Genomic DNA, 13,277 nt, shown 5'->3' with positions numbered 1-13,277 from the left:
AGGACCAGATTTGGCCCCCGAGCTTCAGATTCTCCATCCGTTCCATACACAAAAGTGCTCCGCGATGGGATTTCTCTTGGCAGGTTTGCAAAGGACCTAGGCTTGAGTCCAAGGATGCTATCTATCTATCAAGGCTCTCGAAATTGACTTTATCAACCAAAGGGAAAGAAGGAGCCTTACCCAGAGAGGCCAGAATCCCATAATTCTCCACCATGACTTCCCATTGCAGGGCTCTTTGGCCCGGATCCAACAGGGCCCACTCCTCCTCCGTGAAATACACAGCCACCTCCTCAAACGTCACCAGAACCTGGAAGGGAAAGGAGACGATAAAAAACAGCTTCTCCTCAAGGGGTTGGACTAGATGGTTTCTTTCAACTCTATGATTCTGTCATCCCACCTCCACGGAGGGGCTTACAGAGGATTTCCCCCATGTGGAGCTTTGGCACAAGCAAAGAAGAGGAGGCAGATTCTCTTCAGCCTGCAGGGGAGGGGAAGGGGATGGAGCCAGTCGATCTGATCTGTCCAGCAATCCATCCTTTACCGGATCCGGCTGCAAAGAGGCTGCTTCTGATCCACCACAGAGAGGAGACGATTTCGTAGCCATTCCCGGAGACTTTCCACCACCTGCAATTCACACAAATGTGGTTGGAATCCTTGCTAAGCGTTTATGCATCTTGGCGACTTGCAAAACAATAATAATAATAATTTTTATTTATTTATACCCCCCCTTCCCAGTTCAAAAACCGGACTCAGGGTGGCTAGCAACAAATTTAAAACACTTAATTATAAAAGCAACATAAAATACAGTATAAAAACATGAATAACAATAAATTCAAAAATCAATTTAGGGGAAATAAGCATTAGATAATCCCCAGGGCTAGCTGGCTGACACTTTTTTGTTTCTTGGGGACAATTCAGTTTTGACAGATTACACTGCTGTGGACAGTGACAAAGGGGGGGGTGCGTTTGGGTACGGGCCGCCCCAGGTGTCATCACTGAGGCGGGTGACAAAAAGGCAAAAATATGTGTTTTTAAAATAAATAAATAAATAATGGGCTCACGACATTTTTTTAAAAATAACTCCTGCACCCACCGCACACCCCTTCCTACACCACTGGTAGCTAGGTGAGGCAGGGAGTACTGGGTGCCACAGTGCGGGTCCTGCAGCATGCCTGAGCCACAAATCTGTCCTGAGGGGGTGGCAGCGGGCAGACTGCCTGCAAGCTCCATGCTGCTTTTTTGAGCAGCGCGGGGCTTGCGTCTGCCCACCGCCTCAGCCGCCCTACAGCTGAGGGGGAGGCTGCAGAGAGGCTCCACGCAGCGTGCCCTTCCTTGGCTTGCCCCATCCCCGTGGACAGCTCTCCTCACCCCCCGGCTGCAGGACGCTGCACCGGGCACCCAAGCAGCTAGCTACGCCATTGGCTGTGGAAGCAGATTTACAGTGCAACTGCTTTTTAAGTTTCCACTAGGATGAAGCATGCAAATTCCACTCAGGGGTGCCAACTTTAATAAAACATGGGGGAGGGGGGCAGGTAAGTTCTGCCCCCCATAATCGATCACAAGAAACGGAGATCACACACCATTTGAATGGCAATGCCCGGCAACTTGAGGGGGGCCCAGCCCCCTCAAATATTTTTGGGGGGATGGGGGTGGGCAAAGGGATCTCGGCCCCTAAGGGTTGGCTTTTATGATTCTACTCCTTACAGCAACACAGATGATGGGAGTTATCCAACTACGTCCAGAGAGCCGCAGGTTGGCAAAACCTGCCGTGGAGATGCACTTCAGGGTGGGATTCGAATCCACCACCACTGCTTCTCGGTACGTTTCTTAGGGGAGAGGCTGGAGAAAAGCGTCTCTCACGTAGATGTAAAGCCAGCCCTGGGGGGATTTTGAGCCCAGCCAGCAGAGGGGGCCAAGTGGCAAAATGTGCGCTCCCGCCCTCACCTGGCGTGGCGGCCCCTCCATCGCCCTCCTGCACCATCCACCTGAACAACAGCCTCCGCGTGGCATCCTCTGGCGATGTCTCCTCTGCCTCAGGGAACTCAGCAGCGACTTCTCCCAACAGGCCCTTTGCGTAAAACAGCAGCGAGAAACCCATATGATAAGGGTGTGGGGGAATCTCAGGACAGGGAGCTGGCATGAATCCCAGCGAGACTCTTCCACAGGCCACGCCCCCTCCCCAACCTTCTCTCCATGCCACGCCCCTCCCCAACCTTCTCTCCAGGCCACGCCCCTCCCCAACCTTCTCTCCAGGCCACGCCCCTCCCCAACCTTCTCTCCAGGCCACGCCCCCTCCCCAATCTGCTCCCCAGGCCACGCCCCTCCTTAGGTGCTTTCTCATACCCTCCAAGTGCCCTGATTTTACAGGGACAGTCCCGGGATTATGAAATCCATCCTGTGCCCGGATTTGAACTTGGAACGTCCCTATTTCCCCCGCCGGTGCTGCTGCCTCCAAGCTCAGGGAGCAGAATGAGCGGATGCTTGTCCCGAGAAGCGAGCATCCCATCCCCTCTCCGTGGCCTCTGCTGCCATCCTCCTCGGAGCAGTTGTAACCCGAGGTACCACTGTATTGGCAATATTTATGAAACGCCATCAATTGGGGACTATTAACTTGCCGTTGAAGAAATATCGTTGAAGCAGTTCATTATCCCGGAATTGCCAATACAGTGGTACCTCGGGTTACATACACTTCAGGTTACATATGCTTCAGGTTACAGACCCCGCTAACTCAGAAATAGTGCTTCAGGTTAAGAACTTTGCTTCAGGATGAGAACAGAAATCGTGCTCTGGTGGCGCGGCAGCAGCAGGAGGCCCCATTAGCTACTTAAGTACTTAACCCGAGGTACCACTGTACATTATCAGCCCACGCGTTGCCTTTTGCTGATCAGATTGTTTCGTGTTTTCTCATGGCTCTGAGGGGTTGGCAGAGGGCAGAGGCTGCCCTGGGCAGGAAGAAAGGGGGAGCGGAGCAGAGCACATGGTGTCTTGATTTTTTATTTTGATTTGAAAATGCTTTGTGTCTAATCTTGCCCCTTACTAAAACTGGACGCTCTGAGCACCTTGGAAGCACCAGGACAAAACTCTCTCTCACCTGCTCCTCCTCCTGCTTCTTCTCCTCTGCCTGACTCAGGAGGAAACCTTCGGCCAGGGCCACCGCCTGGGAACTGGTCTCCGCTCCACATTCCCTGACCCAGTTCTCCATCTCCGGGGGGAGGACAGCCAGGAACTGCTCCAGGATCACCAGGTCCAGCATCTGAGATTTTGTGTGAAGTTCTGGCTTCAGCCACTCACGGCAGAGATGGTGGAGTCGGCTGCAAACCTCTCGGGGACCCTGGTCATCCCAGTAGCCGACCCCCCTGAAGCGTTGACACTCAGCGTGTGGCCTGTGGGTGCTCCAGGCCAGCTCCTTCTGCACCACCCTTTCCCAGAAACCCCTGCTGCTCACAGTCTTGACATTTTGGGGGGTTCTTCCTGTTTTGGGGGCATCCGTGTCTCTCCCTTCCATCTTCAGGCCGCGCTTCTCCTCGGACCCCCAGCAGGGCTCGAAAAGCCTCATCGACCAGCCACCATCTTCCTCCTAACCATAAGGATTAGGGGGGAAGGGGGACAAATTGAGCAAAGATAGGCCAGACTTTTTGCAGCACAACAGTCAGAAAGCATCAGCCGGTGAGCACTGAGAATGAGGCTTCTTCCTGCAAACAACTGAAATAAATAAATTAAGGTCTTATACAGTGGTACCTCGGGTTACATACACTTCAGGTTACGTATGCTTCAGGTTACAGACTCCGCTAACCCGGAAGAACAGAACAGAAATCGTGCTCTGGCGGCGCAGCAGCAGCAGGAGGCCCCATTAGCTAAAGTGGTGCTTCAGGTTAAGAACAGTTTCAGGTTAAGTACGGACCTCCAGAACGAATTAAGTACGTAACCAGAGGTACCGCTGTATATATAATAAATGTTCATAAATGTACCAAGCAATTGTTGTTGTTGTTTAGTCGTTTAGTCGTGTCCGACTCTTCGTGACCCCATGGACCAGAGCACGCCAGGCACTCCTGTCTTCCACCGCCTCCCGCAGTTTGGTCAGGCTCATGTTTGTAGCTTCGAGAACACTATCCAACCATCTCATCCTCTGACGTCCCCTTCTCCTTGTGCCCTCCATCTTTCCCAACATCAGGGTCTTTTCCAGGGAGTCTTCTCTTCTCATGAGGTGGCCAAAGTATTGGAGCCTCAACTTCACGATCTGTCCTTCCAGTGAGCACTCAGGTCTGATTTCCTTAAGAATGGATGCGTTTGATCTTCTTGCAGTCCATGGGACTCTCAAGAGTCTCCTCCAGCACCATAATTCAAAAGCATCAATTCTTCGGCGATCAGCCTTCTTTATGGTCCAGCTCTCACTTCCATACATCACTACTGGGAAAACCATGGCTTTTACTATACGGACCTTTGTTGGTAAGGTGATGTCTCTACTTTTTAAGATGTTGTCTAGATTTGCCATCGCCTTTCTCCCAAGGAGCATGCGTCTTTTAATTTCGCGACTGCTGTCACCATCTGCAGTGATCATGGAGCCCAAGAAAATAAAATCTCTCACTGCCTCTATTTCTTCCCCTTCTATTTGCCAGGAGGTGATGGGACCAGTGGCCATGATCTTCGTTTTTTTGATGTTGAGCTTCAGACCATATTTTGCGCTCTCCTCTTTCACCCTCATTAAAAGGTTCTTTAATTCCCCCTCACTTTCTGCCATCAAGGTTGTGTCATCTGCATATCTGAGGTTGTTGATATTTCTTCCGGCAATCTTAATTCCGTCTTGGGATTCATCCAGCCCAGCCTTTCGCATGATGTATTCTGCATATAAGTTAAATAAGCAGGGGGACAATATACAGCCTTGTCGTACTCCTTTCCCAATTCTGAACCAATCAGTTGTTCCATATCCTGTTCTAACTGTAGCTTCTTGTCCCACATAGAGATTTCTCAGGAGACAGATGAGGTGATCAGGCACTCCCATTTCTTTAAGAACTTGCCATAGTTTGCTGTGGTCGACACAGTCAAAGGCAGAACGAATTAAGTACGTAACCAGAGGTACCGCTGTATATATAATAAATGTTCATAAATGTACCAAGCAAACACATACATAAATATATAAACTACATATCTGAAGCAGCACAGGAAAGCAGTCCTGGAACCATTTTGGCTCCCAGACTGACCAAATGTTTTCTCTGCAAGGTCAAAGGAAAATGGAAAAGCCTCCCCATTGTCTTTTCCTTCACAAATCCTCTCTTAAGGGTATGTCTGTGTATGAATAGGGTGAGCCTGTGACCTGGCTCAGGAACTAAGTATTTATCACTACAAAAGACTGGCCAGGCTCCCCAGGGTATCCAATCAAGTAAGCATTAACAGGTAACCTGCCAGACAGAAGAAAAACAATGACAGGAGATAAACAACGCACTCAGATTTCTCTTGAGCTACACCCCTTTCTGTGATGTAGGTATGATGCGTCTGGGGTGCTCTCCAAGGCGGGCAATTTAAAATGTCTATATAAGGGCGGACACACCTTCTTGAATTACATACCCAGCACATGGAACCTTACGAAAGGACAATATGAGTGGACTCTCCCTGCCCTGACCACAGCAAAAAGACTGATACTGATGAATTGGAAAAATAAAAATGCGGCTCCCTTCTACAATTGGATTGAAGACTTATACAAACTCGCAGAATATGCACAACATGCAAACAAACACAGACTTGCTATAGACAAATACAATGACATTTGGAATCCATTCTTACAAATACTGTCATAGGTTAAGATCTGGTAAAGTACAATAATAACTTTGTAAAGTATACAGTTTTGGGGGTTTTCCCTCTCCCCCCTTTGTTTTCCCTTCTGTTTCTCTTCTTCTTTCTCTCTCTTTTATTTACGTCTCACCGTGTTTAGTGCACATATAACGATGTACTTTTGGAATTCTCAATAAAGATATTTTTTTAAAAAAAAAGGGTTTACCACCGCAGTTTACCACAGCTCCCCCACTTAAATGGGAACACAGGAAAATGCTTTATTCGGAGGCAGACCACTGATCTACCCAGCTTGGCATTGCCCACACGGGCTGCCAGCTGCCCTCCAGAGTTTCAGACAGAGATGTTGGGGACTGAACCCCGGGACTTTCTGCTCGACCAACCCAGCTAAGGCTCTTCCATTTCCAACCTGCCTGCCTTTTGTCTCCATTGCCCTCTCTGGCTCTTCTTTCAATGCCCGCTTCCCAATTTTTTTCTGCCTTGGGCTTCTCCTCCATCAACGCCCCAGTGCATCCCCCCCAATGCACTTTGGACTCACCGGATCCCTGGATGGAGAGGGCAGGAGGTGGAGACCATCTGTGCAGCATCTGGGGGGACCTGCAAAAAATAATAAGAATCAAAGCATCTTTAGAAGGAGGCGGGGCAGGATGTGACCCTTCCAGAGCCTCCTTCCAGGGCTCTCTAGGAACCCAGACACTCTTCCTCTTAACCCTTAGGCTGGATCTCTCTCTTTGAGCAATCAGTTTATTCTCATTTGTGAATTGCTTCCTCTCCAAAAAAAAAGTAATTTATTTCTTTAAAAAGCTACATTTCAAATTTATACATTTCATTAGTTTTACAATCCATTCGACATTTCAAAACTTGGCTTCCTCCCCCCTCCTTCTGCGGTTCCCTAAATTTATTTCTTAATATCTTCCGCATATCCAAGTTCATTTAATTTCCTCATTTAATGATCTACTGTAAATAGATACCCTTAGGAAAGTGCAGGTTATTACACTCATCCTGCTAAGGTTTTTATCTGTTTACAATTTATCTGTAAATATTCAACAAACCCTTTCCATTCTTTTATCTCAAAGTGATTTTGCAGCAAAAAAACACACACCCAAACAACAAGTGAAATTCCGTATGTCAAAACTTGTCTCAAGGGGACAAGTAACTGTACATATGCCTTCTAGACATCTGAAGGCGAAGCTTTTAAAAAAATGTTTAATGTTTTATTGTGCTTTTAGACATGTTAGAAGCCACCCAGAGTGGCTGGGGCAATCCAGACAGGTGGGCAGGGTATAAATGTTGTTGTTGTTAGTTGGAGGTGTAGCAGGAACCCCCCCCCCCCATCATTCAGTTTGTACAAACTTCACACACACACACACTCACACACTACATACGCTACGCTTCTGTTATAAATTCATAGAAAATCAACCATACGTCGGATTTGGACTGTTCCACTTTTATTTTACTCCATGAAGGAAGGACTACAAAAAGGGGAAGGTTTGATACAGGGCAGCCATAATCCCTTGAGCATCCCAGCACATCCACAGGAGCCCTGCCCAGTTGCTATGCCAACCCTGATGGTCCCAGACAGAAGACCACCAAGATCACAAAGAACTTGCATATGGGAGTGGATTCAGCATGGAGTGGAACAAAGGACAATAATCAGCTCTTCCCTCTGGGGGCAGGAAACTGCAAACTCCCCTCTGTCACCTGGAAAGTACTCATGGGGAGGGGGAAAGAGGGAACCAGCCAGGTGACAGGACACTCAGGTTACCACCACAACTCCTCCCTCAACCCCTCCTTTCTGTAATGTATGCATAATGTTTCTGGGGGTGGGCTTGACCTAGAGGATGGGAATTTCAAAAGTTTTTATAAGGTCTTGCACACCATTTTTCTGTGTCTTTCCTCTCTCCTGCAAGTGAGGGGAACACCCTGTTGCAACAGTTCAATAAAGGCCAAGCCTACAGGCTGCTGTTTTGCTCCAAGTTATCCTGGTTGGTGTCTTTGGTTTTGTCCAAGGGAGCCCTCGGATTTTTCCGGTAACAGAGGGTATGCAAGGGCAGCCATGGGAAGCCTTGACTTCCCCCAGAGGACCCTGGGAGCTGCAAGGGCGCGAGGGGTTTTGAAGAGGTTGTTGTCCTGTGTTGGGTGAAAAGGGAGTTTTGACCTTTAAGGCCCTTTGTGGCTTAGGGCCATTGTACTTACGGGACTGCCTCTCCTGGTATGCCTCGCAGAGGACCTTAAAGTCCATGAATAATCATAGTTTAGAGGTCCCGGGCCCTAAGGAAGTCAGATTATCCTCCACCAGGGCCAGGGCCTTCTCAGTGATGGCTCCAACCTGGTGGAATGCTCTGTTCCATGAGACCAGGGCCCTGCAGGATTTAACTTCCTTCCGCAGGGCCTGTAAGACAGAGCTATTCCACCTGGCTTTCAATTTCAACTTGAACTTAGTCTGATCTTTTATTCCCCTTCCTTCCCTCCCCTCCCCTTTTTGTAAAGATTGCCCACTCTGCGATCCCACAGCTAATTCTCCCCTGGTCTCCTCGCTGGCCCAAATAGGACTAATTTAGCCAGCTAGCCCTGGTGATCATCTAATGTTTATTGGATGGATTTCCCCCCTAAATTGATTTTTAATTCTGAATTTATCATTATTCACGTTTTATACTGTATTTTATCTTGTTTTTTATTGCATCAATTAAGTGTTTTAAATTTGTTGTTATCCGCCCTGAGCCCGGTTTTTGAATCAGGAAGGGCGGGGTATAAATAAAAAGTTATTATTATTTATTATAATATTATCTGGAGAACACACCAGACTGTGGGAAAATCCAGTCCAAAGTGCAGCAGAAGCAGAAGCTAGAACGACAACATGGATGCCTATGTGGATGGCACTGTGGTCTAAACCACTGAGCCTCTTGGGCTTGCCGATCAGAAGGTCAGCGGTTTGAATCCCCACGATGGAGTGAGCTCCCGTTGCTTGGTCCCAGCTCCTGCCAACCTAGCAGCTCGAAAGCACACCAGTGCAAGTAGATAAACAGGTACCACTCTGGCGGGTAGATAAACGGCGTTTCTGTGCGCTCTGGTTTCTGTCATGGTGTTCCGTTGCACCAGAAGTGGTTCAGTCCTGCTGGCCACATGACCTGGAAAGCCGTCTGTGGAAAACACCGGCTCCCTCGGCCTGAAAGCGAGATGAGCACCACAACCTCATGGTTGCCTTTGACTGGACCTAACCATCCAGGGGTCCTTTACCTTTTACGTGTCTAGAATGAGGAAGACTGGAGTCTGAATTTACCTTTAAAGTAGAAGAAGAGAAGAGGAGTTTGGATTTGATATCCCGCTTTATCACTCCCCGAAGGAGTCTCATAGCGGCTAACATTCTCCTTTCCCTTCCTCCCCCACAACAAACACTCTGTGAAGTGAGTGAGGCTGAGAGACTTCAGAGAAGTGTGACTGGCCCAAGGTCACCCAGCAGTGGCCCAAAGATGGAAACAGGAAGAAATTCCAACAGTGGAAGAATGGAGAAGGAAATTGACCGAATATGCAGAATTGGACAAATTGACTGGGAAGATACGATACCAGAAAGACCAAAAGTTTATCGAGGACTGGGGGAAATTTACAGAATATCTGAAAAATATATGTGATGCACAGACAACGCTTGTTGGTTTTGAAGAGACTCTGTGAAATAGTCAGAAATACTGCAAAAAAGAGAGTAAGAGGAAAAGGAGTGGGGAAAGGCAATATCATGTTTAGAAATGCGTCAATAAATAGAAATTTTTCGAAAGATTGACAGAGAAACTGAGGGAAGTCAAAAATTGAAGCATGAGTGTAAAATAATTTGTTGACTGTATAAAACTTGTTTTTAATTTTAAAAAAATTATAAAAAAAAAAGGTCACCCAGCAGCTGCAAGTGGAGGAGCAGAGACGCGAAGAGGAGCAGAGACGCGAACCCGGTTCACCAGATTACGAATCTACCGCTCTTAACCCCTACACCACACTGGCTCTCCAGTGAGGAGGAAAGTGAGGGGAAACTACAGTTAGAGGGAAGAGAATGTACTTTGAATGCAGGGGGCCTCTCACGTTCATTCTCCAGCACCATCTCCAGATATATTTTCTGCCTGAAACCCTGAGCAGCCGCTGCCAGTCAGTGGAGACAATACTAAACTTAATGGACCAATAGCCTGACATAGTAAAATACAACTTTCTCTGTTGCTGTTCAGCTTGGTTCTAATAATACAGTGGTACCTCGGGTTAAGTACTTAATTCATTCTGGAGGTCCGTTCTTAACCTGAAAATGTACTTAACCTGAGGTACCGCTTTAGCTAATGGGGCCTCCTGCTGCTGCACACAATTTCTGTTCTTATCCTGAAGCAAAGTTCTTAACCCGAGGTACTATTTCTGGGTTAGCGGAGTCTGTAACCTGAAGCGTATGTAACCTGAAGCGTATGTAACCCAAGGTACCACTGTAATAAAAATTGGTAGGCTTTCTTGTTGTTGTTCTCTGGGGTTGGACTAGATGACCCTTGGGGTCCCTTCTACAATTCTAGGATTAATCAACAGGCAGGGAGAAAGAGGAGTATCACCTCTCTGCTCTTCTCTCCCTATTTTATTTGTTGTTATCCGTCATCAGGCTGACAGGCGTGTACATGCACACCCAAGCTAAGGTCGGGCGAGGGAACCAGCACCCGAGGGTGAGGAAGAGGCAAGTGGGTGACCCAGGTGACCTGCCGAGGTTTGGCAACATCTAACCGGAGGGGTTTTTGGCAAGGAGAGTGGCTTTGGCGAGGACTAAGGAGCTGTGCGGCTGGGGTGGGGTTGGGTTTGGCAGAGCTGCAGGCTAAAGCAAGCAGAGGCACAACCCCAAACGGAAATGAAATTGGCTGTGGTTTCTCACCTGCTTTCCGGGTTTCTGCTTCTCTTCATGTTTCTGCTTAGCTGCATAGAATCGAATGAGTTGGGACACCGGAGGGTCATCCAGTCCAACCCTCTGAAATGCAGGAATCTCAGCGAAAGCATCTATGGCAGATGGCCAGCTACCTCTGCTTAGAAACCTCCAAGGAAGGAGAGCCCATCACTTCCTGAGGGAGACCGTTCCATTGTCGAACAGCTCTTAATGTTGATGTTTTATCATGTTTTTAATATTCTTTTGGGAATTCTTCTTCTTCTTCTTCTTCTTCTTCTTCTTCTTCTTCTTCTTCTTATTATTATTATCATCATCATCATCATCATTATTATCGTACTGTCAGGAAGGATACTGACAGGATACTGTTGTTTTATGATCTTATTAATACAGTGGTACCTCGGGTTACAGACACTTCAGGTTACAGACGCTTCAGGTTACAGACTCCACTAACCCAGAAATAGTACCTCGGGTTAAGAACTTTGCTTCAGGATGAGAACAGAAATCATGCGGTGGTAGCGCGGGGGCCCCATTAGCTAAAGTGGTACCTCAGGTTAAGAACAGTTTCAGGTTAAGAATGGCCCTCCTGAACGAATTAAGTTGTTAACCTGAGGTACCACTATACAGTGGTACCTCGGTTTTCGAAAATCTCAGAAGCTGAACATTTTGGTTTTCAAACGCTAAAAACCCATAAGTACCGTATTTTTCCATGTATAAGACTAGGATTTTTTCCTAAAAAATAATGTCCAAAATTTGGGGGCGTCTTATACATGGGGACCATCTCCCCCCATTTTCTTAAATCGGAGTCCTCCAAAATAGTCTTATACATGGGGGCGTCTTATAGACAGAAAAATACGGTAAATGCTTCCATTTTCAAACACACCTCCGAAGTTGAACGGCTTCTGCTGTTTCTCCATTTTCTCAGTTAAATTTGCAGGCCACCCTTTGCGCCTTGGTTTTCAAACGTTTCGGAAGTCGAACAGTCTTCCGGAACGGATTACGTTCGAAAACCAAGGTACCTCTGTATGCTATATGAATCTATAGAGTTGGAAGGGGCACCGGAGTCATCTAGTCCAACCCTGTGTAATGCCGGCATCTCAGCTATAGCATCCGTGACAGGGGAGGAGAGTCTACCACCTCCTGAGGGAGATCATTCCACCGTCAACAGCTCTTACCATCGGGCGCAGTTCTTCCTGACGCTTAGTTGGAAATTTAGAGATTTAATATCGCCTTCCCTTCTGCTGCTTTTACGCCTGTATTCCTCTTACGTCTATTCAGTTTATGTTTCTGTATAACGAAAATGCAATAAAAATGTGGTGTTTCTTTTTTTAAAAAAAGAAAGCCGCAATAAAATATATCGCAGCGCTCATATTTTCAAATGCCTGCGAAACAGACACACAGGCTGCAATCCAAGTTAGAGGGGAAATCTTTATTAACACAACACACAGACAAATGAACGCCACAAGCGAGACGATGCTATCAGGCACGGGACAGATAACTCTCAGGGTGGAGAGTTAAAATGAAGCGCACCAGAGTCAGAAAGTCCAGCAAAATAAATAAATATATACACCGGCATCTGCCTTCAGACAGACCAGGGTTACTTCTCTCTCAGTTGACAGATTGTACAGACTGCTCAAATTCTGGTTTCTTTACAAAGAATGTGCCAGCAACATTCTGTAAATCCTGGGTTGTCGCAACAAAACATCAGATATTGAAATCTTTCCATTACAGGACTGCCTTCAGATGTCTTCTAAAAGTCAGATAGTTATTAATTTCTTTGACATCTGATGGGAGGGCATTCCACAGGGTGGGTGCCACTACCGAGAAGGCCCTCTGCCTGGTTCCCTGTAACCTCTCTTCTCGCAGGGAGGGAACCGCCAGAAGGCCCTCGGCGCTGGACCTCAGAGTCAGGCTGAACGATGGGGGTGGAGACGCTCCTTCAGGTATACTGGGCCGAGGCCGTTTAGAGCTTGAAAGGTCAGCACCAACACTTTGAATTGTGCTCAGAAATGTACTGGGAGCCAATGTAGATATTTTAGGACCGGTGTTATATGGTCCCAGCAGCCACTCTCAATATTGTCTTCCACTACAGTTTCCTTCTGACACTGGTTCTCCCTCTTGTGATATGGTTTGTCTATGTTACATTTTGAGCTTAGGATTCTGTTAGTTGGGAGAGCTTTCGTCTACCCAGCATGGGTAGGCAAACTAAGGCCCAGGGGCTGGATCCGGCCCAATCGCATTCTAAATCCGGTCCACAGACGGTCTAGGAATCAGCGTGTTTTTACAGTAGAATGTGCCCTTCTATTTAAAATGCATCTCTGGGTTATTTGTGGGGCATAGGAATTCGTTCATTTCCCCCCCCCCAAAAAAAAAATATAATCTGGCCCCCCACAAGGTCTGAGGGACAGTGGACCGGCCCCCTGCTGAAAAAGCTTGCTGACCCCTGGTCTACAGCCTTCCTCGCTCCTCAGATCAGAGCTTTCCGAACTGTGTGTCGTGACACGCTAAGTGTGTCGGCTGCAGTGTGTCTCGCGAGTTTAACCTCCAGTTTGCTAGTAAAATTGAACTGCTGTATTGCAAAATGATGCATGTCTCAAAAGTGCGTCCC

General features: G+C 47.4%; 1 protein-coding gene across 1 annotated transcript in view; it reads right to left on the bottom strand.

The window, feature by feature from the left end:
* Nucleotides 1-13,277, bottom strand: part of LOC114591076 (uncharacterized) — a 37,458-nt gene that overhangs the window by 5,074 nt on the left and 19,107 nt on the right. The window contains exons 6-9 of the mRNA XM_077923625.1: nt 3,092-3,577; nt 1,945-2,068; nt 542-624; nt 181-307 (exon numbers count right to left, since the gene is read on the bottom strand). Coding sequence (XP_077779751.1) covers nt 181-307; nt 542-624; nt 1,945-2,068; nt 3,092-3,577 — 820 coding nt within the window. The remainder of the gene's footprint in view (nt 1-180; nt 308-541; nt 625-1,944; nt 2,069-3,091; nt 3,578-13,277) is intronic.

Source organism: Podarcis muralis, chromosome 2 (assembly GCF_964188315.1).
Source record: "Podarcis muralis chromosome 2, rPodMur119.hap1.1, whole genome shotgun sequence".
Lineage (NCBI taxonomy): Eukaryota > Metazoa > Chordata > Lepidosauria > Squamata > Lacertidae > Podarcis > Podarcis muralis.
Note: the sequence above shows the minus strand (reverse complement) of the source record. Positions and strands in the feature narration are given on the sequence as shown.